This window comes from Larus michahellis, chromosome 8, assembly GCF_964199755.1.
Source record: "Larus michahellis chromosome 8, bLarMic1.1, whole genome shotgun sequence".
Taxonomy (NCBI): domain Eukaryota; kingdom Metazoa; phylum Chordata; class Aves; order Charadriiformes; family Laridae; genus Larus; species Larus michahellis.
Genome location: NC_133903.1, coordinates 17,275,620 through 17,302,986, shown reverse-complemented (window position 1 = coordinate 17,302,986; position 27,367 = coordinate 17,275,620). Strand labels below are relative to the sequence as shown.

The following is a 27,367-nucleotide window of genomic DNA, read 5'->3' as shown; positions in this document are numbered from 1 at the left end:
TACCTCTCGATGCCCTGAAGCAGTTGTGTGCATATCTGCTCCTGGTGCTTTACTGATACTGACTCCCATTAAATGCTATGGGAAAACCTCTCAGAAAGTGAAAACAATTGAGATCAGCTCAATTGATCTCAATCAGATCCATCATCTCAGTGCTCAAAGATCCGTGTGTTTGTCAGGATTATCTTGACATCTGAGGTGCCAGGTGGGTGAACAAGCTTGCCTTAGAATCCCAAATCTGGGGTCATTTGATGCACAGCTTCAAGTTCTTCACGTCTGACAGAATCTAGAACTTAGTTTTTCACACACCTAGAGCTCAAACAAGAATTGTTTAAAACTCTAATAATCTCTTTTAAGTTTTTCTGACCAATGGAAACGTCCATATTCTGCTTTCATCAGCACATGAACTCCTTAGCAGAAGCGGTGAAGAGGTTCCTTGTGCATCAGGGCTTGGTGCTCTGCTTGGATATGAACCCCCTGCGTAGGCTACTCAGTCTAGTTCTTTCTTGCTGCTGTTGAAAAACTGTGCTAATTCTGTTATATGTGAAATAGTGTGACATTGAGGAAGGAACACAGAAGAGTATCTACTGAGTTTTGCAGGGTACTAAGTCAGGGTGAGTTTCTCTATCTTGCCAGCAATTGCTTCTGGGAAGGATGAGATGTAGTGGCTCTCGTTGATGGTGTAGCTTGGAAATCCATGAGTGATTTTCATGATAGAGATCAGAGAGCTTCTGATCCCTCATACTTTCAGTTGTGAAGTTGCCTCAGTGAACTGACTCCACTGCAGAAGAAATACTGCATGAAAACAGTGTCTACTTAGTGCATTCTGAATGTACTGCCTTTTGGGGTTTAAGTAGTCTCTTCATCCAGTGTAATTTGGTGAGAAGGCAGAATAAGTGGATTGTTCATATTACGGTCTTTCTGCCTTTCCTGTCAGCCTGCTTTCTGCTTTTGAATGTTACAAGTACTTTAGATGTGTGAATCACGTGTAACAGAAATCTAGCTTGAGATTCACTCAAAGGAAGGAGACAATCAGATCACTTGCAGCAGCATTGATCGAGGAGATCAGTTGGGGTTTTTTTACCCCCAGAGATCAGCACCTAAAAATCATTAAGAGAAAGCTTTTACTAAGTGATTAAAAACTAAAGAATTAGTTAAAAAAAAAAAAAGATAAAATAACTCCTGACATTTTGCAAGGGATATTTGCAAGGGGTACTTTGCCAAATGGCATAAGTAGGCAATGTTAAAATGAGGTATGTGAAATTTTGGAGGTTTATGCTCTGCTGCTGCACAAGGTACTTAGCAGAGAACAGTAGCTATGAGACTAGCGTTTTGATTTCCGCAAGCATGTGTAATCTCTTAATGTGAAATACGGTAAGGTTCGAGTTTTTTAAATGTTGAATAGTAAAATGGTTCTCAGTTTTCTAGCTGTGTAGAAACAATTTCTAGTTCAGTTCTGTGAAATATGAAAATTAAACCCTACGCTTGTATGAAGAGCAGGCCTTTCGGATAGGTGTTCCGGCAGCAGCCTTGTCTAACACCCACCTAGCGTGCAGGCTGGCAGTGTGAGTTCCTGCCCCTTGCACCGTCATTGCCTCCTCTGAGAACTCAAAAATACCGTCGGGATTCTTTGAAGATGATTCTGATACTGAGATACCAATGGGCCAAAGTGTGAGCCATATCACTTCATTGCAGCAGGGTCAAACATCAGGCCTAAGGAAAGGTAAGAAATCCCAGGGCAAACAGTACACCTTTCTGCCCAGGGATTATGAATCATATTTCTTTTGCTAGAATTCCATTGACATTCTCATTCGACCTTATCTTGAGCACAGTTGTAGTCCTGAAATCCATGGGAACCTCCATTTTAGGCCACTAGAATCTCTCCGAGAGCCTCGGCTTTTTTAAATATTTGTTGACCTGGAGAGATATATGCCTGTCTCCTACTCAAGCTGTGTTGCGTCTTTGGGAGGACTGATGAGAAACCTGACGTGATCAGAGCCCAGCCCGTCATGCAGGATCTAAGTCCCTTCGGCGGTGCTGCATTGACTTTAAATACCTGTTGGTGGCCGTTTTCTAACAAGAAACAGGTTCGTATGGCGTGTCCTACATCTCAGTTCTTCCTCAACCGCAAGGATTTTTAAACCAACAGCTCCTGTTTCTTAATCTGTAGAGTAGGCTGGAATGAAGCTATCCTGTGTCCCTACGGCTTAAGCTGGGTGATTATGTGGAGAAGAACACAGAGGTATTGAAACTAGAGAATGAGGATGTGTAAGGTAAAACCGGGTGTTGTTGTAGATCAGTGGTTGCCCAGCAAGTATTACCTATTCTTCCATATTAAAGAATCATCGCCTCGTGCGTGTGAACAGTCCTAGAAACATTGCTTGCCAGTCCCTTTTTCAAAGAGAGATTTGTCTGCATTGTTAATCATCTTTACTTTCTTCTTCTGTAACCCACCACAATGAAATATTTAAAAATAGTTTTATCCTGGTTGTCTAAGCTAGTAGCTAGAGCACTGTCCTGGCGGGGAGGAACTAGGAGCACTAATGTTTTCAAGCTGGAGAAATCATAAAAAGCAGATCTCTAATTCCTGTGCTTGGGCTCTAACAAGAGTGTTAGAGAGAGATTTGCTGGTGCTGCCCCTTAATTTGGGACTAACTGGTGGGAAAGTGTGTCAGGCACCAGTAGAAGAGATTCTCTGCTACAAGAAACATAGGCTGTGTTTGAGCTAATTGATCTTAAGATGGAAGGCATCGGATTCCGTTTTCAATTCCTGGAACCCTCAAGTTCACCAAGAACAACTACTCTTTAATATAATAAACACTTTCCTTCAAAAGAGCCAATAATCCTGACTCCCCTTCAAACACTTAAGGGTTTGTGCTACCTGTGACACAGGGAGAGGATAATTCTGATGTTAGATTCTAGCAACGACGTGACAGTGACTGCTTTATGGTGGTGAACAAGACACAGCTGTGACTACTAACTTCCAATCAACATTAATTTGGATGATAATTTCTGCAGGCACTGCAAGCTGACCTCAGGTTTACATTACAGAATTGTACGTTAATTCAAATAAATCACACATCCAACCAATATCGCTGGTAAGCTTGGTACAATAAAAATGTAATACATGAAGGGAATGCTCAATGAGCTGTTATTGAGTCATTATAATTCATATCTTCCACAACAGCGAATAGGAAAAATGGAGAGGAGTTGTCATTATGGTAAACTTGCATTATATCTAATGATGAATACATTTGATTCACAGGATCAAGTCCATCCTCTGTCATGTTATTTTAGGCAGTAGCAAATTCCTGAGTGTTAGTGCTGACTTGCATGGAAGCATTTTAACTGGAAAATTCTGAGCAGAAAATGTTAGTCTGGGTCTTTTTCCCCCCCCCCCTTTTTTTTTTCCCCTTCTTTTTTACTTAGTTCTGGGGATGATTTAAAGGCCTGTGCTCTTGACTACTCTCATGTTGCTGGTGCCTCACCAATCATTTTGTCTTCTGTCTCTTCACAATCCTCTGGAGCTATGCCCTGTTGTAGACGGTCACATAAATCCTCAGCTGGGTGCTCAGTGCTGTGGTACCTCCGATGTTCTGCTCTCTTGGCTCTGCCCTGTGGTTCCTGGCTGGTTCGGGAGTATTTCTTACATCCTCCTGGGGCTTTTCACTTCAAGCCTCGAGCCAGCTTTATTGACTCTGGATCTTCCTGAATCTGAAAGGAAAACCTTAACCTAGCGTAAACATGATAGAGGTACATGAAGGCTGTATCCCTCTGCTGCTTTAACCAACTGAAAAAGGCATTTACGCTGGTACTTGTCTTGGTGAATCATGACAGCGCGAAGCTCTTCGCTCTCAAAATGGCCCAATTTATGTGAATAATGAGACATCTCTTGTTGGTGGCACAGCAAAGCGTGCCGTAGGAGCAGTGTTGGAAAAGCAGTTCAGCAGAAGCATTTGGTATACATGTCATCCATTTTTTTTTATGAAGGCTTCTCCATATTTATGGTGTCTCCTCCCCATTATTGTTGAATGAAGGGAGATAGTTGAGGGAGAAGTTACATCAATCTGAAAAGAAGCGATCCATATTGTGCAAAATGCACACGTAGGTGTTGGGGAGAACTGGCTGGCCAGTTCATTACTGGAAGTAATGAAAATAGGGTGGTGTGTGCATGCAAAAAGGCATCCTAATCATCGGAGCTTTAGAATGAGAGGGGAGGGTCATGGAGTAAAGGAAGATTTGAAGCCTCAAGGTCCTCAAAGCCAGAATTGATTCCAGAACTGGAAGAGCTCATAATGAAGGGGAAAAGGTTACTCAGAGCTGGACTGGTATCCTTTTTGGGAGCTTTTGTGTAGCTCATTGATTTGTCAATGAGCTTGTCAATGAGGAATTTGTCAAATTCCTTGAATTGCCATGCATCCTAAAGTATAGCCCAGATTAATTCTGTTCAAAGCAAGGTCAGCTATGGCATCAGACCACATTGCTCAAGACTTTGTCCAGTCCAGCCTTGAAAAGCTCCAAGAACAGGGACTGCACAGCATCTCTGGGGAACCTGTTCGCTGTTTGTCGGTTCTAATGGAAAATGTGTAATGTGTAGGCACAGAAAAAGTGGAGTAACCTGTGCAGAAGGCTTTTACGTTGCATCGAAAGTTGCTCAAAAACATGCCACTGGGAGAGTTACTCAATTTAGGAGGATAAGAGGGGTGAGATGTAGAGAGAAGCAGACAGTTTACACAAAGCATGAATATGGCACCCTAGTCTATAGAGCTGTGAAGACAGGCGAGAGAGTTGGGGGGGTTCAGCCTGGAGAAGAGAAGGCTCCGGGGAGACCTCAGAGCCCCTTCCAGTCCCTAAAGGGTCTCCAGGAAAGCTGGGGAGGGACTCTGGATCAGGGAGGGCAGCCATGGGACGAGGGGGAATGGTTTTAGACTGGAAGAGGGGAGATTGAGATGAGATCTGAGGAAGAAATCCTTGGCTGTGAGGGTGCTGAGCCCCTGGCCCAGGTCACCCAGAGAAGCTGTGGCTGCCCCATCCCTGGAGGTGTTCAAGGGCAGGTTGGAGGGGCCTTGGAGCAACCTGGTGTGGTGGGAGGTGTCCCTGCCCAGGGCAGGGGGTGGCACTGGGTGGGCTTTAAGGTCCCTTCCAATTCAAAACATTCTATGATTCTGTGAAGTCAGGAAACCATTCCGTAGCGCAAGAACAGACAACTAGCAAGTTGGAATTTGTCCCCCTGAGCTAATTTGCTCTTTCTGTTTTGTCCCTTCCTTTTGAGTCCCCAAAGGGAAGTTATTAATGTCTAGCTGAGACCTTCAGGCACCAGGTGCTTGTTCAAGAGGAACAGTAACTGATCTGCCTTAAGTCTCAAGACGCTACCTCTCAACTTCAGGTTACGAAGTGTGCTGTTCACTTCCAACTCCAATTTATCTGTTCTGCGAAAAGTGGTTATTGCAGCATTTGAGCTTGGATGTACCACAGTCAGAACTTGCTAAGTAATTACAGAAGCTTTAGGAAGAAGTGTATGTGAGAAACGTTAAACCAATCTATTTTCAAAGTACTTGCTGTGGATTGTGTTGCATCCTGTTGTTTTAAGTGTGTTTTTTTATTACAGCTCACTGTCTGGCTTCGTGTAGCTTGAGCTTGGTAGCTTTAAGAGCTGCTACGTTAGAATTAGCATCAGTGTAGGTATCCTAGGCCATAAACTACGTTTTGTTTTTTTTTTTTCCTGTCTCTACCTTCTGCTACTCGCATGAGCCCATGCAAACACTCAGCTGGGCACCCTCTTCCTTGCTTCTCTTCCCACAGATTCCTGATAGCAGTTTACCGTCCTAAAGAATTTTACCCAAAAGAAAGTCATCATAAGAGCCCATGCTACAGTTCTTTTTTACTATCATAGCTTTCATTTAGGATAAGTTTCATTTGCATTAGAAACCATTTTAGGTTTTTTCCTAATTTTCATGATAGCACAAATGATGTTCAGTTAATTAACATGTATTTCCTTGAAAAGATAAACCTTTCAAGATACTTTTGAGGTATTTTTGTGACTGTTGCTGATGAAAGTGCACTTCAGTAGTGATCTAACAGATCTCATTGTTTATTTTGATAAGTGATTCTACCCCTCTACTCTACTATGGTGAGACCACACCTGGGGTACTGATGCAGCTTTGGAGTCTTCAGCACAGGAAGGACACGAAGCTGTTGGAGCGGGGCCAGAGGAGGCCATGGAGATGCTGGGAGGGCTGGAGCCCCTCTGCTGTGAGGACAGGCTGAGAGAGCTGGGGGGGTTCAGCCTGGAGAAGAGAAGGCTCCGGGGAGACCTTGGAGCCCCTTCCAGTCCCTAAACGGGCTCCAGGAAAGCTGGGGAGGGACTCTGGATCAGGGAGGGGAGCCATGGGACGAGGGGGAATGGCTTCAAGCTGAAGGAGGGGAGATTGAGATTAGGTATTTGGAAGAAATTTTTCATTCTGAGGGTGGTGAGCCCCTGTCCCAGGTTGCCCAGAGAAGCTGTGGCTGCCCCATCCCTGGAGGTGTTCAAGGCCAGGCTGGACGGGGCTTGGAGCAACGTGGTGTGGTGGGAGGTGTCCCTGCCCATGGCAGGGGGCTGGAACGGGATGATCTTTAAGGTAACTTCCAACTCAAACCATTCTATGATTCTACGTCATCACTGGAGTTGGTGTGTCAGAATTCCTTGGGGAAGGGTACTGTGTCCTGTGGCACCTCTGTACTGTGAACTGGCCAACATCAATGCTGTGTGGTCTCCTTCTGCTGAGCCGTCTAAGGTGGACTTGGTGTTTCACTTGGGTAAGTGCTGTTCCTGCAGCTTGAATGGCTGATCTTCTTCTGCCCTCTTTATTGAAGTACTTTTACTGTATCTATTACAGTACTCCTAGTGAACAGTTCTTCCACAAGAAGCTGCAAAATGCAGGGTTAGCAGGCTTCAACACAGGAAAAAAATAACCTAGAAAGGCCAAGTCATGTTGTAAAGTAGCATAAGATTTGCTATTTTTCAGAAGAATTTGATTCTTTTGAAGATAGGTATATCAATGACAGGTAATGGCTAGCTGGGACAGAAGAAGAGTTTCAAGATTAAAAAAACTTCTTCTGAAGAAGGGCGATGAAACAAATAAATAATTTAAAATAATGACAGTACAGCAGAAATGAATCCCCATCCCCTTCCACTGATACTGGTGGTGCCAGTGTTATAGTAACAGTTGGTGAATTTCTGGTGAGTATCAGTTAAGTGTATAAAACACTCTCAAGTATGCTTTCTATGTGTTTCAGTAGAAATGATTACTGTAAAATGACTATTAATGATGAGAGGCAGTGACTGTTTCAGCACATGAAAGCGAGGGAGAGGATGGGAATAATGAGAATAAGGAGGAGACAGATGGTCTTATAATAGGGGCTGATGATTTTCAATTCATTCAATGTGTGCTCATCCACTGGAAGGATGACCTCTAAAAAAGTTCAAATGGCTAGTGCTGATGGCTTTCAGATGCTCCTCAGGCCAAAACAGTAAAGATGTATAAATGTCTGTAAAAGCTAAATATTTGTTAGTATGAACCTTGATACAGCATCCAGAGACTCTGCTAAAACAAGGTCACATTTTCTTTTCTGGTGCAGAGCTCTGTATTTGGAACAGTGTCTCATTTGAGACCATGTTCTCCAAAGCACTGTGCTTGATTTAATATCGGGGGGTGGGAGGGATTGCTCCTGTATTCATCAGAAAGCTCTACCACAGTGGTAGCACTTCTTAATTACTGAGGTAGCATCATCAGTCAAAGAAGAACCTCTAGATGCAAAATCTCTCTCTGTGCCAGAAGGCCAGGGCCCAGCTTTATTGCTGGCTCTAAGCAGCTGTATGCCAGCTTCCCTGTCATTCTGCATTATTTACCGAGTGCAACATCGTGTGCTATGGAAAGGAATTTTTTAATTTTCAGTTTTGATAATTTTTGTAGGAAAATGAAAGCCCCGGTCAAATGACTATAGACAAGAGACGGGAAACCAAAGGACGCTTCTGGTAATACTGCCAGCTGCGGCTTTTGGTTTTGTTTTTTTACTGAAGCGAGATGATCTGCTAACGATGAGCTTTTAAAAGTTCAAGGTTAAAATGAATATTAGTTTATGCAGCATGATCTGTGTTGTTTTATAGGTCAGCAGTTTGTCCTCTGATCCTTAACCATAGACCCTCAAAGGGCTCATCACCCATCAGAAGGCAATGTTCGGCGCACTCAGGCTGCTCCTTTGCAGAGGGAACAAACCCTCCTCCTCGCCTCCCAGCCTGTCCTTTCCAGAGTGCCTATCTCCATCTAGCGCAGCCTTCCAAACGTGGAAACTGTCTCACCGTGTTTCTGTAATCCTGATGGGATCAAAGCTATGCACCTTCTAATTCTTTCTATTTTATTGCCGATGATGTATGTGCTTGTGTTCAGGCACTTGAGATGGGATCCCGCTTGTGCTGCCTTCACAAGGAGCGTACCAGAGCCTTCCCTTCACTCTTCACAGTGCCCCCGCTTCTCATGGGGCTATCATCATCATTCCCTGACAGACCTAGTGTGAAGCCCTCCTGCCAGGTTAGCAAGCCTGTTGGTAAAGATTCTTCTGCCCCACTTTTTCAGATGGATCTTATCTCTCTCCCGTGCTCTTCATTCCTCAACAGAGTAAAAAGGAGCATTACAGTCACTCTTACTCAAGCATAACTATAACCGTGTTCCATTTCAAATTATAAAACTGGACGTGAATTTAGGGTGAGGTATTTAATAGTGGTTCAGCATGATAGGAAGCATTGTTTTCTATTCTTAAAGAATGACGCCGGGTAGGTTGGCACCCTGTGCTATCGTGAACTTTAGCTGAGCAACCTCAGTGTTGTGTTCGCTTACCTTTCTGTACCTAGCAGGCTTCCTCTTATTAAGAGTACTGTCACATTCCCTGTTCAGGCACCGCACAATTTCTCCTCGTCCTTATATCTCACCCTTGCTGAATGACTGGCAACACTCTATTATGAAAAACAAATGCCGCTGTGTGCGTGTAGCAAGAGCTAATCTCAGCTGCTTTGTTCTATAACAAAGCAAGAAACAGCTGCTGAGATTATTAGGGGAGGTGAAGATGAGGCGGCTCAATCCATCATCAAATTGGTTCACTTTAAGTGTACTACAGAGCAGTAGGATTACCGCTATTCTCTAGCAAATAATGAAAAAAAAAAACAAAACCACACACACACAGGAGGAAACATTATTTTCTTTATTAAGATGAAAAGGTTGTACGGAGAGAGAGATGTCTAGGGAGGTTTCTGGGATTGGGAGGGTGTTTGAGAGCAGAAGAAATAGCCTAGGCAAAAACGGAAATGTTTGCATCCGAACAACAACAAAAAAAAGCCAGTCCAGTGAGCTCCAGTTATTGTCCTGTTGTTACTTCATACTTGTCCCCTTCCTATTTTCCCCGTTTCTTTTCCTTTTCTTTCTACTTAGTGGTAACCATGTTATCTGCCAGATGGCTCCAGGGCACAAATTCTTTGTATTCAAAACCTAGCTAGGTTTGAACCCCCAACAAAACTTGGAGGTTAACTTTAAAAAAATTTTAAAAAAAGATATTTTACATGATGAAATGCTGTATCGCTTTTGTTCTTTCTGGTTTTGAGCCTTTTTAGGCTTGCTTTGCAATCTGCAGGGGCAGAGTTGTCTTCAATCTCATGATTGCAGCAGCTTGATTTTATTGTTTAAACAAATACTCAGCAGCATTAGGTATATCATCAAGGACTGGAAGTCAGGAAATCATGCGGCTTATTCAAATCCTGGACGACTTGCCCTAAGTCAAACACTGAGTCGGTGCCAGAGCTAGCTGTCTGGGGCTCTGCTGCTGGAGGATGTTCTCCATCGTGGCAGATTGGCCTTTCCTTTAAAAACAAACAAAACAACCAACCAGTTGCCCCCACCCCAGACCCTGCACGTAGTTGCATGCTGTTCAGTAATCCTGCTCTCCGAGAAATTATAAACAATAGTCAATAAAGGAGAAAGCATTTCTCAGGCTCTGGTTTTGGATAGCTTTCTGTAAAAAGCTTTTCGAAGCCGACTCCCATTCACCCTGCTGTAGGAATTCACCATTGACATTTTACTTGTCTGTAGAGCAATAGAATAGATTATATTAAAACACTCTGCCAAACAGCCACGTGTTGTATTTTATTGCGGTTTTCCAAAGACTTCCATAGTCAGATATGAGATGAAAAGACACTTGCTCTGCCAATTAAAGTAGACTGAGATACAGAATATCTGTATTCTGCTTAATCAAACTCCATTCCACAAAAAATATATATATTTGTCTTCAGTGCATTCAGTGTGCTGTAGAGGATGGGTAACATTCTTGCTAACTTGGGCACAGTTGATTGTAAACATAAGTGAAACTTATTTGTTTAAAAAGCCTTTGTTTGTCCTAGTATGTCAACAAAAGGTTCCTTTATTTCCTGTTGCTGTTGACTGTAGGTAGACCATTTGTTTCTCTGTCACAGGGTAAGGTGCTTGCGATGGAAAGCTGGTGACGTAACTGATGACTAAGGCAAACCGAACCCATAAATACCAAAAGGCACAGACAAATTACCAGCAGTGAAAAATAGTTCTGACTTGATGACATACGGAAACTTTTTCACTGTTTGCATAGCCAGGTATGGGAACAGGTTGTCCAGACAGATTGGTCGGTCTCTCTCCTTGGAGGTTGTTACGATCCAACTAGTTCAGGCCCTGGGCACTGTGGTCTGATCCCGTTGCTGTTCCTGCTTTGAGCAGGAAGTTGATCTGAGGACTTCCAAAGGTCCCTTGGAGCCGGGGTTGTTCTGTGGGTCTAAGTGTTGGCAAGCAAGTCCTGCCTTGCTGGCCATTTCCCTAGGCTGGCTGCTCTGAGTTTGCAAAGTGATTGATTTGGTTACTTGTCAAAGGGTAGATTTACACCTAGGAATGGCTGCTATATGAGACAGAGGAGGAGAAGTTCCATCTCAGCAGAGATCCGTCTGCCTCTAAAGCAGGATTTTTCAGCCTCAATAATCTCTGGTGTCCTGAAAGGCCTGGGAGCCCGCTCTGACGGGGCAGGCTGGCTGTGATTTTGTGTTAATTGGCACTTCAATTGCAATAACTTGACACTGTGGTTCCACAGTGCCACTTAATTTGGGTAAAGTTAGCTTGTGGAGTAAGATACATGCAGTGTTTGCCTGTAGCATTTTGGTCTTGTTTGTTTACTGGAGAGGCTGAACGGGGCACTTAGATGTTGGCTCCTACTTGTCCAGCATCCCGAGGCAGCCGGGCTGTTCCCTGCGGATGCTTCGCCAGGTCAGGACCGCGTCTCTTGTTTCATGGAGCTGTCACTCTGCCACTCCGCGCAGAAAACGTGACGGTCGTCCTGTGCAGAGGGTTAGTATTAAAGCCCGTTGTACAACGTTATGTGTTGGAAGAGCATCCACAGCATTCTGGTAGTCACGCCTTCAGCTTTTCTCCCTTGTCGCGTTCCAGAAGCCCTGGGTCACACAGAAGTGGCCAGCCTAAAAATACAGGAAAACATCTCTGGTTAGCATGGGCTTGTTTTCACTGAGCTGATATCAATCACATCCCTTAAGATGATGTGAAGAGTGGGGAGCGGTGTCTGCAGTGAAGGTAGAAGCTGGTCAGGCCAAAAAATGCAGCCTGATAACTGAGTCATGAAAAATAGCAGGGAGAAGGAGAAGCTGAAACTGCCGTGGACTCAGCTGTTTAAAAGTTGCCATTGTTTTAAACCAAGGAATCGGTTGTAATTCTTTCACTAATTTAACAGCTCTAAGATTTCTCTGCGGATTCTTTTAAGTGAGTGTGTAACTTCAAAAAATTTCATGGTAAAGTTCGTTTACTTTCTAGATATACGATCTGTCATCGCTTCTGCCCCCTCCTTTGAAGATCTTACGTGTTAAGGACTATAAAAAACACTTAACTCATGCTATCCTGGTTCCAACTGTTTTGAGGCTGCCCTTTGGAAACAGTTTTTGTTGCTGCAGTTTTTGATAAGCTTCTGCTGGGTGCAGTCTGGCAGCACAGCTAAACTGATGGAGTGATGGGCTGCCATTGAAAGGGACGACGTTGTACCGTCTCAGCGTCTCCCTTGGGCTGGCAGCAGCATTCGACCGACCGTGCATTGAGCTATTCAGAAACCTAAACCGGTAGAAAATCAACATTTTTCCTGCCAGTTAAGTCTCTGGGCCGGCTTGGTATGAGGTCAGTTGAACTGCTGGCAGCAGCACAAGTAAGAGGCTGGAGAAAAGGGGGAGACGTGGCTCATCTGTATGGTTAAACCATTTTCTTAGGCATCGTTTCTCTTGTATTTTAAGTCCATAAACCAGCACTGAAGCTGAAACAAACAGTACCCCATCTTCTCATCCCTGCTGTTCTTCCCACAACTGCAACACCCCGTCCTCCCTTGTGCCAGTCACGAATTAGTGTAGCCACATGCTGAACTGCAGTGGAGAATTTGCCTGGCTTCATTTTGTTTTGATGGATTAGTTTTCACCAGGTTTCTTTTGTGTCGCTGCACAACTGCCTGCAGCAGAGCGGGAGGGCGATAAAAGGGAAGGAGCGAGTGGCCCCGGGTGCAGGGGAGGGTGGCTGCTTGTTTGACTGAGTCTAAATTGCCGACTTCGGCTGTCTTAATGTGTGCCTGGAATGATAGTATTAGGCAATGATTATATCTGTACTCATTATTTCACTGGTCTGTGAACATTATAAAAATGTTTTCTGGGTTTATGAATTTGTCCCCACGACCTTTGGGAAATATCCTTGCTTTTTTTCCCTCCCTGTAGCATTTCTTTGCAGCACTGTGTAGGCTGCAATAGCCAGTGGGGGTGAGATTCGGGTGGCTGATTGATCCCTCGCTGACTCTGTTTGTCCCAAAGCCATAGTAATGGGGGGGCTGTATTGTAAATGTTTGCTGGGGCCGGGGGCAAGGCTTGTGTAAATCGTATCTAAATCTTATGACTGACTGGGAGAAACCAGATAGGGAGGTTGGGAAAGAAGATAGCAACTGTGGGGCTCGGTCAGAAAATGTTGGGACCCACAGAGGGAGGTCTTGGAATGGGCATGTGCTACAGAGACTGAAGGAAACACTGGTAGCCAGAAACCTCGGAAAACTTTGCCTCTTTAAAAAGGCTTTGCTAATGCTGAGGGGGTTGGAAAATGTTAATCATTGCAGTGGTTACCCTTCTCCTCCGTGGGACTGAGCTGTGCAGGTGTGTTGCTGCTGTACGGAGGTCACTTGTGTTGTGGTCAACAGCATGGATCAAGAGGGGGCAGGTAACCTTTACTGGCCCGCTTTCCATAACCGCACCATCCACAGCAACCCCGCGTCTTCCCTTTCCTTTAATCTTCGGTCACGCTCTTCTGTCCTCGCTGCCATTTGTTCCCTACAGAAGGAATTAATATAGAGCAGTTTCCTAAATAAGGTATTTAAAATGTTCTGAATCTACATGAAACAAGTTATAAAAATATGCTTGTGTCTTTTTCCTTCCTTGTTCTTGCAGGTGGAATTAGCTTCTCCCTGCAGAATATATATCTATCATTTCAGAGATTTCAGTAGTTTATATTGTTGCAGGGTGCTGCTGAAGTGTCTCACTCAGTATGATTTTGCATCACGACCTTTCTGCTTTATAGCCCTGGAAGCTGTCGTGCCTGCTTTGGTTTTGCAGTGTTATTTCTACAGTCCTGAGCAATCATCAGCAGTCTTCCTAGCGTCCGTGGTGCCTCTGTTGGTACGTCAGAGTTTATACAGCAGACAATATGTCCAAAGCAGAGTTTTAGATCAGAATTTATTCCCTCGGTGGCCTTGAGAGAAGCACTGGGATGGGTTTCTCACCAGGTACAGGTGACTTACATCACTTCCCCTTACCACCTGTAAGCATCTTCTCAGCAAGCTTTTCCCGCGTGAATTTCAACTCCCAAGCCATAGGTGTTTATTCCAAGATGCAATGCATCGTACCAGCCGGTCCCCAGGCCTCTCTTTGCAGCGTCTTCCTTGTGTGTTGGGTGGGATTTGGGGGTTTGCTGCTGCTTGGAGCTTGGTGGGAGGAGATTTTTGTTTCTCAGCTAACGCTCCATTGATGTACGTATGGATATGCATTTCCACCTGAACGTGTAAAAAGGTTGCCCACTGTTCACACCATTTCCAGATGCTCTTCTTACTTTCTTCCCTCTGTCCCATGGAGGGAGCCATACCCATGTTTCCTTTCCATGAACACACTGCAGGTTTTACCACATCAAAGCGACTGGTGTTTTTAACTATAAGCATATTTTGCATAGAAGAATCAAACACTCAGAAAAATCTTAGTTCAATCCACAGTCAGTTAGCTTTCCCATCTACTTGTCTTGCTTGACTGGAATTGAAGGGACTAAAATTAGGAAAATTTGTGGCTAAATCCTTCCACCAGTTGTTTGCCACCTGTTTAGTATTGTAGGTTCTGTTTGAATCCAATCGTATGCATTCTTCTCTTACCTACTCCATCATGTTTAGTTTGATATTCACCATTAACATTACCCAACTTTAAACAAGATGTCATTGAAAATATATTTTTCTGTCTGGTGCTGCTATTGGAATAGTGAACCCTAGCTCCTAAATTCAGCCTCTTGGTATCTGTGCTAGATTTTAGTCCTAAGTGGATGGAGAGCTTCATGAACTCAGCGAAACACCTGCTACAATTCATAGAATCATAGAATTGTTAGGGTTGGAAGGGACCTTAAAGATCATCTAGTTCCAACGCCCCTGCCATGGGCAGGGACATCTCCCATTAGATCAGGTTGCTCAGAGCCCCGTCCAGCCTAACCTTAAAGAATTCCAGGGATGGGGCTTCCACCACCTCTCTGGGCAACCTGTTCCGGTGTCTCACCACCCTCATGGTGAAGAACTTCTTCCTAACGTCCAGTCTGAACCAGCCCATCTCTAGTTTTAATCCATTCCCTCTAGTCCTACCATTACCCGACATCCTAAAAAGTCCCTCCTCCCTCCCCAGCTTTCTTGTAGGCCTCCTTAAGATACTGGTAGGCCACTATAAGGTCTCCACGGAGCCTTCTTTTCTCCAAACTGAACAACCCCAACTCTCTCGGTCTGTCCCCATAGGAGAGGTGCTCCAGCCCTCTGATCATCCTCATGGCCCTTCTCTGGACATGTTCCAGCATGTCCATATCTCTCTTGTAGTAGGGGCTCCAGAATTGGATGCAGTACTCCAGGTGGGGTCTCACGAGAGTGGAGTAGAGGGGGAGAATCACCTCCCTCGACCTGCTGGCCACGCTCCTCCTGATGCAGCCCAGGATACGATTGGCTTTCTGGGCTGCTGTTCACCCATTACATAGTCCCTTTAGTCTACCAGCTCTGTGACGCTCTGCAAGTGCGTGCGTCCTAGAAAATTAAAATTGCTCTCATCAGTTCCTGCCTACAGAGCCAGCCATGTTTTCTTACTGCTCCATTCTGCTGGAATGAAAACGTCTGTCTGAACTGCCACTGCCCTGTCACCACCAGCCTGCGCCTTCCTTTCCAGGCTGTCACATTTCTTAGTCAGTTGACTGTGCTAGACTTGGGTTTTCTAAGTCCTTGTGGGCCTTTTGGGAACATTTTCTATTATCACTGGCCGTCGCTTGAAGACTTGTTGAGACTTGTGATTTGGTTCTTTTCCTCAGCACAGCAACCACTGTTCTACCTACCTTCTTCCGTTTGCTCTGAACTGCATTTATCATAGCTTTATCATACCATCATTACAATAGTGCTTCTCAGCATATTTTTACCTAACAACCTGCTATATTCAAAAGTAGAAAATCAACAAGAAGGCCAATGGCATCCTGGGGGGCATCAAGAAGAGTGTGGCCAGCATGTCAAGGGAGGTCATCCTCCCCCTCTGCTCTGCCCTGGGGAAGCCGCATCTGGAGTGCTGGGTCCATTTCTGGGCTCCCCAGTTCAAGAAGGACAGGGAACTGCTGGAGAGGGGACAGCAAAGGGCTACCAAGATGCTGAGGGGACTGGAACACCTCTCTTATGAAGAAAGGCTGAGGGATTTGGGTGTCTTCAGTCTGGAAAAAAGACGACTGAGGGGGGATCTTATCAACGCTTATAAATACTGAAAGCGTGGGTGTCAGGAGGATGGGGCCAGGCTCTTTTCAGTGGTGCCTGGGGACAGGACAAGGGGCAACGGGCACAAACTTGAACATGGGAAGTTCCACCTAAACATGAGGAGGAACTTTTTTGCTGTGAGGGTGGCAGAGCCCTGGCACAGGCTGCCCAGAGAGGTGGTGGAGTCTCCATCTCTGGAAACATTCCAAACCCGCCTGGACGCGTTCCTGTGCCACCTGCTCTGGTTGACCCTGCCCTGGCAGGGGAGGCTGGAGGAGATGATCTCCAGAGGTCCCTTCCGACCCTGTGGTTCTATGATTCTAACAAACTACCTTGTGTGTCGTTCTCTCCTACTGTCACGGTTCTCCTTTGCACCCAAATACTATAGTGTAGTATATGGCTACACTTCTCCAGCTTATTGATAGGGCTTTTTGCTCCTGTTTTGTTTGCAGGCATGGAAATATGTGGATTTATTCTGGTTTGATTTGTGTATTATGAAGCTGTGGTCATTTCACAAACTACTTCTGGTGTTTAATGGGGTATTGGTTGAAAACGACTACCAAAGGCTGCTTTCCAAAGAGAGCAACTTCCATTCTGTATCAGCAGCAATTTTCTGTGGGATGAAGACAAGGGGACTCATTTTCAATGGGATAAGTGAGGTTTCAGCCGGTGGGAAAGTATCATTGATTTTCAGTGCGCTGTTTTACCTGGGTATATGCTTTATATTCTGACCCTCGTAGGCAATGTAAGAAGGAGCTGACATGTTTCAATTAAGACCTTTTAGTCATAAAATATTTTCCATGCTGAAATTTTCTGATCTCATTCTACCTGTGAGTGCCGTTAACGGTTGTTGTGGGCCCATCCAATTAGCTACTTGACTGGGCAATGTGGCAGCTTGTCTAATTCAGTTGCTTTCACCTCTTGCAGGAAACGGCAAACATGCTACGTCTTATGCAGAGCAGGCTGAAGGAGGAGGAGCAGCACCTGCTTAAGAGTGGAAGTAAGTGGGATTTTTTTCACCGCTTTTGTCAGCAGGGAAATTGTTAAGGACTTGCTGCTTCCTGTGTAAGTATCCACTTACAGGCGTGAAGCGGAGGGGATGTGGGATAGCTGACGGAGTCAACATGCTATATTAGAAAAAGTGGAACGATAATAACTTTGAAAGGACAACAGTGAAATAGGGAACCTAACCTCTGTGAAATGCTCTCCTGCCTTGTCAATTTTACCTGCAGCGCTGAGGGATGAAAACAATCATTCACTAAACACGCTGTGCAATTGCAGTGAGCAGATATTAGCCTTCATTTGACTATTATCAAAGCCTATATGGGTTTGCTGTGGACGCAGCACTTGTCCCAGCACGATGGGATTGCTGCTGAAAGGTTGGTTTGCGAACAGACTTGGTTAGAGGATTCTACTCAGCAAAATTCTTGCGTCTAGATGAGTAGTCTCGTTGGTTTGTGGGACTGCTTGACTGCCTCGTATTAACACGTGTGCTGGTGTGCCTTGGAAAACAGGAGGGTAATTTCTGTCCTCAGCAGTTAGCCTGCCACGTTGCATGGCATGGAGTTTGGTTACGTGTTCGGACTAGGTCTTTGTGATGTGTCTATCAGATCATAGCTTTCACAGATGAAAAACTCTCAGCTTGAAATCCTCTTTAATATATCACTGATCTTCAAAGTGGGACCCACATTTGCCTGCTTGCATTTGCTTGACTTCAGTGTCCCTGAAAAATGTGAATGCAATTAAAAAATGGGGTTTTTTCTTTTTTTTTTTCCTAAACTTACTCTTAATTAATTAGAATTCTAGCTGAGGATCAGAAGGGAATAATAACCTCTTGAGGTTTTGTAGAAAGCTAACAAACCAGATTTTGCTCCTTTTGAGCCAAGCGTCAGCAAGAACTTCTTCATTAATTACCCCTTTGAATTTAATATTGCAATATGTGCATTTTTATATGGTAGTGGGCGAAAATAGAAGGGAAGTTAATTCTCAGGATCAGAGGGGAGAGTTCATGAAAGCTGAAATTGAGTAAAGGCATAAAAGTTGCGCTTCACAGTTTGTTTGCTGGCAGAGATCTGCCAAGATCATGAAAGAGGAAAAGTGCAGGGTCCTGCATGTGAGTTGGGGCACCCCCTGGTATCAGCACAGGCTGGGGATAGAGGGATGGAGAGTAGCCCTGCTGAGAAGGACTTTGGGGTGCTATGGGGTGAAAAGCTGGACATGACCTGGCAATGTGCGCTGGCAGCCTAGAAACCCCCCTGCAGCCTGGGCTACATCCCCAGCAGCGTGGGCAGCAGGGCGAGGGGGGGATTCTGCCCCTCTGCTCCGCTCTGGGGAGACCCCCCTGCAGTGCTGCCTCCAGCTGTGGGGCACCAGCAGCAGAAGGACACGGAGCTGTTGGAGCGGGGCCAGAGGAGGCCCCGGAGATGCTGGGAGGGCTGGAGCCCCTCTGCTGTGAGGACAGGCTGAGAGAGCTGGGGGGGTTCAGCCTGGAGAAGAGAAGGCTCCGGGGAGACCTTGGAGCCCCTTCCAGTCCCTAAAGGGGCTCCAGGAAAGCTGGGGAGGGACTCTGGATCAGGGAGGGGAGCCATGGGACGAGGGGGAATGGTTTTAAACTGCAAGAGGGGAGATCTGAGGAAGAAATTGTTGGCTGTGAGGGTGCTGAGCCCCTGGCCCAGGTTGCCCAGAGAAGCTGTGGCTGCCCCATCCCTGGAGGTGTTCAAGGCCAGGTTGGACGGGGCTTGGAGTCCCTGTTTGTTGCAGGGGGTTGGACTAGATGGCCTTTAAAGGTCCCTTCCAACCCAAACCGTTCTATGATTCTATGAAATTCACTCATTAATGCCCATCTTTGCTCTCATCTTCTTATGTCAAAGCAGTAAAAAGTGAAGGAGTTTTAGCTGAAACATAGGATTTGTAATATAAATTACAAGAATGTGGGATTGTTTAAACGATTTACTTGGGTGAAAAAGCCCAGATCCTGCTATCTGACGGTTTCCAGGGTGAATAAGTTCAAGAGGAGACAAGCATATATTATCAGTAATTAGCAGTGTGAAGTATAACGTGAAAATTTTCTGACCTGCTTTCTCCTTGTCTGTGGATTTTCACTTGGAAAACTATTCTGTCATTTTGCATCTTAGAAATAATATGAACCTTTCCTTTTAGTGAGTGATTTAACTGCCACCTAAGAACACATGATTATGACTTTTACCGACCAAAAAATATTACCATAATACATCTTTATTCAAGTACTTAATTGTCATAATTAGTATTTATTCTAGTGATAAGAGCACCAGGATCCTGGTTTTCAGTGCTGGCTCATTTATTGCCTGTTCCATCACCTTGGAAAATCAAGTCATCTTTGTCAGCTCCAGTCTGCGGTGGTGTGGAAGTCTGCAAAGTTGCGGAGGTGTAACTGAGACAATAAATTTGGCTCTCGGAGGCTGTTTCTCCAGTCACAAGCACGGAGCACGGCTTCATTACTGCATGCTGTAAAGTTCATTTATTGAATGTTGGAAAGCTCTCTGAGACCACGGTTTGCTAACATATAACGATCAGGTGCCAGGCTGTGCTCTCCCCTTAGACCAGACCCCACTCTCCACCTCTCATTAGGAGTTAAATTATGCCCTTTACACAATTCAAAACCAAGAGATTTGCTTTGGTAAGAGAGTGCAGAGGTTGGTGTCTCAAATGGCATAGTGCCCTATTAGGTGTATGTTTACAGCATGGTTATGTTGATCCCAGCATCCCAGACACAAGAAAAATTGGTATTTTTCTTAGAGGAAACAAAGAAACAGCAGCAGAATGGGTGCAGCATCACTGAACAGCTTTGCCTGCCCAAACCGCCCCGAAGGTTAATAGTGAAATTCACACTAGAAATAAGGAGCCCGATAAGGGATGGAGTTTCTGCCCTGGAGGCTTCCCGAGAGCCCTATAACCTTGCTCTGGCAGTCAGTGATTTTATCAACGAAGTCTTGTGAGTATTGTGTGAAGTGCTGCAGGCGTGAGCACTTAAACCTTCTTTCACCTGTGTTTGGGCACTCTGCCTGCTGCATCCTCCTTCTAAGGTAGGGTGTGCCCTGTTAATGAGGCAGACACGGGGAAGATTAAAGAAGGACTTTTCTTCACCATCAGAAGGATCTTTCTAAAGTAGGTTTTGGGAGGAGAAAGTATTTGCTTATTCCACTTGCAATTTTAAGTAACGGCCCCCACACAAAACAAATTGCTTTTATCCTAAGTTGTCTTCCATCTTCAGTTTGTCAAAAAATTTAGGGCTTTGCTGTCTGGACCTTCAACCCAGCAAATACGTTGTGACTGTTAAAGTAGACCCTGCTCTGACTTGCTCTTGCCCCTGCAGTGGATTCTGGAGGTGAAGGGATCAGCTTCTTGCCCTTGCAGTTCCTCTCCATGGAAGGTGGTCCTTCAGGCTGCCCTGGTGTCTCCTAAGACTCCCCGGGTGCATCTTCAGGGTCTGGGGCGGAGAGGTGAGCTTTGTTCCAACAGATTCATTGCTTTCCTACACAAAGGGGTAGCACAGGGCCAGCGCCTCCTGCGAGGGAAAGGGAAGGTCCTCTAATTCTCATTATACTTTGCCCCTGCGAGCTGCAAAACACTTAATGAGGCTCTTCCAACAGCATAGGCTGGAATCGTGATAAATTTGTTACCATTAACTGATAAAAGTCAGCATCCATTCTGCCTCTGTAAGCACTCTTACCTTTGCGTGCCTTCGTAATTGATGCAGTTCTCTTATTGTCTGGATCCTTTGACCTTATCTCCTGCTAATTTGGTAAGTAGAGTTGCAAATTAACAGTTAATTTCTCTGCAGCGGAAGTTGCAGGAATTCTGGATGGCTCTCCGTTGAGTTTCAGGCTGAACTAACACCAGAGAAACCTGAATCACATTTCTGGTAAAAGAAGTGCTGTGAAACGTAGGTTGAATTGTGCAGGTCTGTGTTAAGAATATGGAAAGGCCGTGGATATGACACGGTACTCGCATAAAATTTGCAAAAATGTTTAGTGTATCTCGGAAACAGCCTGGTTCTTTTTTTTTTTTTCTTTTGCTAGCATACATTGCAAATCATCTTTTATTTCTGACAGAGCATCCCTGTAAAACCATTGCACGAAAAAAAAAGAAAAGCTAACGCTAAGTTACGTGAAAACCCGTTCTTAAATTCTGTAAAGATGTTGAACTCCAGATACAGATCAGGCTTTGAGTATTATTTCCATGATGAAAATGTATACAATTAAGTATCTGCAGCAGTACAGAAATGTGTTTTGCGATGAGTGGGAAGTAAATTGCTGTTATTTTTGTAACCCGTATTTCACAGAAGATGCTCTTAGAGGAAACCACTGTGCGATGTGGTGTTTTTTTCACGCAGCCCGCTGCCCCCTGTGGCACGTCCAAGGTTGGTGCAAAGTAACAAACGCCAATTGACTGAAACTCGGGGCTTGATTTCCTTGCGGTTAATGGAACGGTGACTCTTAAAACATTCTGTCAGGCGCTGCTCGGATGAGCACTGCGAAGGCTGTTGATATACCTATTGTCAGGTGTAGATAGGCGAAGAGTTGCTCCGATAATGGTTTGGTGTGAGAGAAAGAAGGTCACTGACCACGGCAGGAATTCAAGATGGTTTTTTCAGGTTCATCCAAGGCTGAAAAAACACGTTTGCTGGGGGGAAAAAGCAACAACTGGAAATGTTTCTAGACTGAAATACACGTTTTCAGGCTAATCAGCTTATTTCGCGTACAGATCTTTTTCTCAATTTTTTTACATGCTTTTTCACGTGCGTTTTCTCGCATTGTTGCTTTTTAAGATTTTTTTGGTCAATTTAAAACCAGACTATATAAACTCAAAAAAAAAAAAGTAAAATATTTTGGTTTGAAAATATGAAAATAAACCCTTTGAATTTTTGCAAAATATTTCCTGTATTTCTTTTGGGTGATGCTATGCCCAGGATTATTTTTTTTTTTGAGTTTGCAAAAATATTTGCTGTAAAAATTGCATTTTTTCGTTGATGTACTGTACCACTTTCTGCTGTGCCACCCCCGACAGCCCACCCTGCATACTCTTGCTTGGTCTGTAGGATGAATAACCATCCACGTGATGGACATCCATGGACTAGATGATCTCCAGAGGTCCCTTTCAACCCCTATCATTCTGTGATTCGGTGAATTTTGTGAAATTTGCGCTATTTCAGTACTGTTCAGCAATAGCAGCAGGGTTAACTGATGCTATGGGGAGCTTCAGTTCTGCTCGATACCCAACCAAAATATTTCCTTGGCCAGTTCTTCTTGCCAAACTAACTCTTTTCTGCCAGCCAAGCAAAACGTGCTTAGCTCTCTCACCCTGCTCAATTAAACAGAGCAAATATAGATGTTGTGCTTCGGATGGCAAATCGCGTGACACTGCTGCAGTTTGGTGCTGCACTGAATCTCTTGTATTCTTTCTGCTCCAGAATTGATCCTTTACAATCTGACAGGAGATAAACCAAAAGTCCCGTTGCAGGGACTGTGGCGTTTGAAGTGTAGCGGTGTGTCGCCGGGTAATTCCCACGAGGGCGAGATGCCTGAGTGATATTGCTAATGCTCAGCTCTGTCATCTGCAGGATGCTCAGACCATCCGTCTTCCTGTAACAGACACTTGGAATTTGTCCACAATAGTCTTGTGTTTTGCTTCTTAAATAATTGCAAATTCATGTTCTAATTTAATAGTGCTTTGATGGACTCTTGGCTTTTAAGATCGTCAGAAATAGTTATGGTCACCGAATACGGCCTCTCTATAAAGCGGGCCAAAAAATATCTCAGCTACTTATTCCCGTGCCAAGACTACAAATCTCTGTGTAAATGGAGCTTGTCATCGAGAGTTATTTTTAATTATTTCAAGTGACAGAGACCTATTGCTTCCCTGGGCAGTGGTTAATCATCCTTACTGTTAAAAGTGGGAGTTTGGGATATGTAGCAACAGACCCTTTGAAAATGACAAAGCAAGGTAAGAAAGTGCCCTTAGACCTCTACAACTACTGGTTGGTGTTTGTTGGTATATTATTGCCCAGTTTTAATATAGACAGGTCTGAATTTCAGCTTTCTGCTGAAGTTAGTAGGAGCCACAGGGGTTTGGACCTTGAACCAAGCTCTCAGTACCTCTTTTTTCGGAGATCAGATGAAGGATCTCCATTTTGTGCTAAGGACAAAGGATGTTCCCTGATGAAAAGTTGATATCGAAGCATTTCTTCCTGTTCAAATTGCAGAGCTGCAAATTTGTGAGTATTCGGGCTGATGTACACAGCTAGTGTCTCTGAGTTTGGTGAGACACAAGTGTGGATTTGGGAGAACCGAGGGTTTCAAGTGGGAACTGAACTTCCCTCTCCCTTTGGTCACATTAAAATCCCTATCCACCCCCATCTTTTTTTTTTTTTTTTTTCACGGTTCTAAAACTTCCTGCTATTTATTAAATGGATTTTATTTTGGATGAAGAGGCTGTCAGTTGCCCACTTGATTTTCTCACGATGCTTTTTCACCAAAATCAACATCCTGCTGAACCCAGAAATTGCCATGGAGCCAGTGCCTGTGTTTTTAAAGCAGTGATTTTTATTATGAGATTGAACATGCAAAACAACACTTACGTCTAATTCTAAAGCAGATCAATAAACGGTGTCCTTTGTGCTCATTATCTTCACCACAGTACCTTCTTATTTTACAGTTGGATACATTTACTTGAATATTTATGCAAACTAACAAATCTGTAATGAAATCACTGGTAAGTTATTAAATCATGCTGGTTTTCCTTCAAGCGTTGCAAATTACCAAAAATTAAATCATTTAAATATAGTATTATCAGTCCAGGTATCTGCTCTGGCTTTTTCTGGAAACAGTAGGTGTGCTTTGGAACAAATCGCGCGTCTTCCGAGAGCAGTGTTTTTCAGTTGTAACCAGGATGTACTTTTTGTGGCTGGACTTTTTAACATGAAACTGATTTAGTTGACCGAAACCCACCTCTATGAAATGGAAATATTGAAATGTAGGGCAAGCGGAGTTTAAAATCCCAGTATGTTCTTTCTCAGGCAGTCTGATGTTTTGCCACTGTTCTCCGAGCAGTAGGGTAAATCACAGCAGTGGGGAAATGGGCCAAACGGAGTTTATAGAGTTGTTCTGTTGGTTACCTTTTCGTAGTAAAAATACTGGAGCTTGTTAAAATACCAGCCTTAAGCTCCAGTAAGCTGCCAGCGTTGGCCTGAATTTGGCCATGTGGATTGCTGAATTGCAGTTTATTGTGGAAAGTCCAAATAATCTTCGCATAAACCCGTGCAAATCTCATAAGCCAGCTCCGTTAAAGTGTGTTCTGTACTCCATGTACTGGTACATGGGAATTGTAGCAGTATGCTTTATTATTTTCTTGCTTTATGCTGATACTAAGAAAAATCTATGTTTTCTCCATAAAGAATGTTCCTTTTCTCCCTGGAAATGATGCATTGTAATTTGTGTTACGCAGTATTACACAGACGCGGTTGTGACTTCTCCTAGGGCAACAGGTAGTTTCTTTCTATATGTTGTTAAATGAAACTTGCTGAGTTGTCACTTTTTTATGAATACCGAGAATGTTTTGTTGAAAACTGGACACACCGGGCATGTACGTGAGGGATGTAGGATGGTGGAACCCTGTAGTGCTCTAGCTAGGACGGGTCGCACACAGCATCGCACTAGTCTGCCATTTAATCCCGCTATGAACCCTGTACTCAGCTTGTCTTTATCCGGGGTATTTAAATACATTTGCAGCGATATACTCTGCTTCTGCGTCCTCGGGATTTTGGCCCAGTGTGGTTCTGCTCAGCTGATGGTAACTCAGATTGTATACTGGACGGGGACGGGCTTGATGATAGGAGCCATTGAGCTGGGTTAGAGCGATACATTTATTTTTTTGTAAATAAAAAAGATGTTCCATGTCTTTCCAAGAGGTGGGCAGGAGGCCTGGAGGCACAGATTTTACTGTCACTGAATTTGCATTTTTGCAGCTTTTCTGATCCTCCGGCGTGTGTTCGCTGTAGCAGCTCAGTGATGCTTCGTGCTGGGGTATGTGCATCAGAATTCCAGCGAGGCTATTCAAAGAAAATCCAAATTCTTGCCATAGATCTGTAACAAGGTGTGTTTCAAAGTCACAGCTTGGTAGGAAAAATTATGCACTGTGTTTATATGCTGATAATTCACCTGATTAGTCTTTTCTTCATTTGTGTTGAAGAGTAATCCAGGATTTTTAAAGGTGTGAATGAAAGCTAAGCATACAGTTACTACTGGCTTGGCTTGCTGAGCACACGGAAAGACAAGAGGAAGGGCTGGGGCACATGGTGTGCTTTTCTGGGGCTGGCCAGAGGTATCCTGTGGCATCCACGTGTGGGCTGAACAGCAGAAAACCCTGACTTCATCACTGCCAGGCCAGAGCCACAACATCTGTGTTAGGGGGGGAGAAGGGTAAAAGAAATAGCGTGAGAAAGAGGAGATGGAGAGTAGCAGAGAACCTAAGGGAAAAAGGAAAAGGGCTGGGTGAGAGGGGGGAAAGAAAAAGCTGTGTTTAAACCATTTCCTTTCATAATGCAGCAGGCTGGAGGCCTCCAGCCACTGATGCACTCTCTGCAGTAGGTATCGCTTCTATCGCAGGGCACTTATTCACCGTGGGATCTTCCTGCAGGTCCCGCTTTCCAACAGAAGGATGCTGTGGGGAATTACATGATGAGATGAGCTTCCTTTTTGCAAGTTGAAATGGGTCAGAAATGGCTGGAGTGCTGCGCGGAGCTGGAAAGGTTCGTGTGGTTTGGGAGAGCATTGAGCTGTCAGTGTGGGTAGTTAGGAAAGAGCAATTCTACCTACAGTGGAAGGAAGGTGGCAGATTCATTCCTGTTTATTCTTGTCTTCTTCCTGCTGCTTTGTCCCAAGAGAAATATATTTTATGCGATATATCTGAAGTCTGTTGTCACAAAAGGTTTAAAAAAATGGCTTCCAGAAAAATGAAATGTAAAATTAAAGCCCTGTGTTGTTACAGCCGTGCCCCCAACGGGAGCAGAATCGCATCGCCGTTCCTCTCTGCTGTAAGTCCTGTCCCCAAAGTGGTGTTAGCTGGGTTTGCCGCTACGGGTTGTCAGCGGAGAGCACTGGCTCCATTAGTCCCTCTCTCAGCTGGCAGCTCCCGCTCAGGAGATCCCAGCGAGAAGCAGAAAGCGCTAATGGGGACGGAACAGAAATGGTTCAGAGAAGTAATTGTAAGGGCTCTCTGTGGCATCCTCAGCTCTGGCCAGTGGTGCTGTGTAACAGGAGGAGCACAAAGGACAAAACCTGAAAGGGAGGAATTGCTGCTTTTAAAAAAAAAAAAAAAAAAAAAAAAAAAAAACCAAAAAAAACCAACCCAAAACCACACAAAGTAAGAACAAGGACATTTTAGTAGTAGCCATCAGGATCCAGCATTAAGAGGCATCGCAGGTGAGGTAGTTTCTCTCTTTAACATACAGAGCACGAACCTGAATCTTTTATTTAGGCTCCAGGTGGCTCTTCCCGAAGAGTTTGCCTGGGTAAGGTCTGAACAAAACCTTGCTTTCCTCAATACCAGGTAAAGAGAAACAGAATTCAGGTCACACCGCAGTGAGGGATTCCTTCATTGGCTAAAGAAGAAAGTGCAACACAAATAGAAATTGTAGCTAACATTGCTGGAGCCTCGTAATCTTAGCAGGGTATCAAATATAGAATCATAAATATATCCCTTTCTGTTACATTTTGTCATTAACTTAATATTGCAATGAAAAAGATTATGGAAAAACGTCTAATATTTGTATATTGTCCAATAATTAAATATTGCAAAGACGTGTCAGGTCATTACTAATCATAATTAAAGTACTTATTTCCATTTTCAGCTCAGACATGTGTATAATTAAATGTACCTGGGAAAGAATTGCCTATTTTCTCTAAATAATTAACAGCTATTGTTGCTCTGCTGGGTGCTGGCCTCACATGGGGTCCTCTTGAGTTTGTCCATAAGCTCCTGCAGATGGGCCACCACGCAGCATCAGCTCTGAGCTGTGGGACCAGCTGGTGTAGAGGGGCTCATCTCTACCCAAGTGAGAAGAGTTGGTAAGACGACGGGAGCTGAGGATCTGGCTCATGGGTTGAATGTTTGAAGAGGGAAGTTATCACAAGTGGGTGGTAGCTGGAGAGCAGAGCTTGGTCTTAGTGAGCCAAGGGGCTTGCAGAGCAGGCTGGCCTGGACAAGGAAAGAGGGAATCATAGAATCATAGACTGGTTTGGGT

General features: G+C 44.4%; 1 protein-coding gene across 2 annotated transcripts in view; it reads left to right on the top strand.

Annotated features, from left to right (window-relative positions):
* Positions 1-27,367, top strand: part of CLUAP1 (clusterin associated protein 1) — a 75,565-nt gene that overhangs the window by 31,270 nt on the left and 16,928 nt on the right. For both annotated transcript variants that reach the window (XM_074598260.1, XM_074598261.1), the window contains exon 9: positions 17,017-17,089. In XM_074598260.1, coding sequence (XP_074454361.1) covers positions 17,017-17,089 — 73 coding nt within the window. The remainder of the gene's footprint in view (positions 1-17,016; positions 17,090-27,367) is intronic.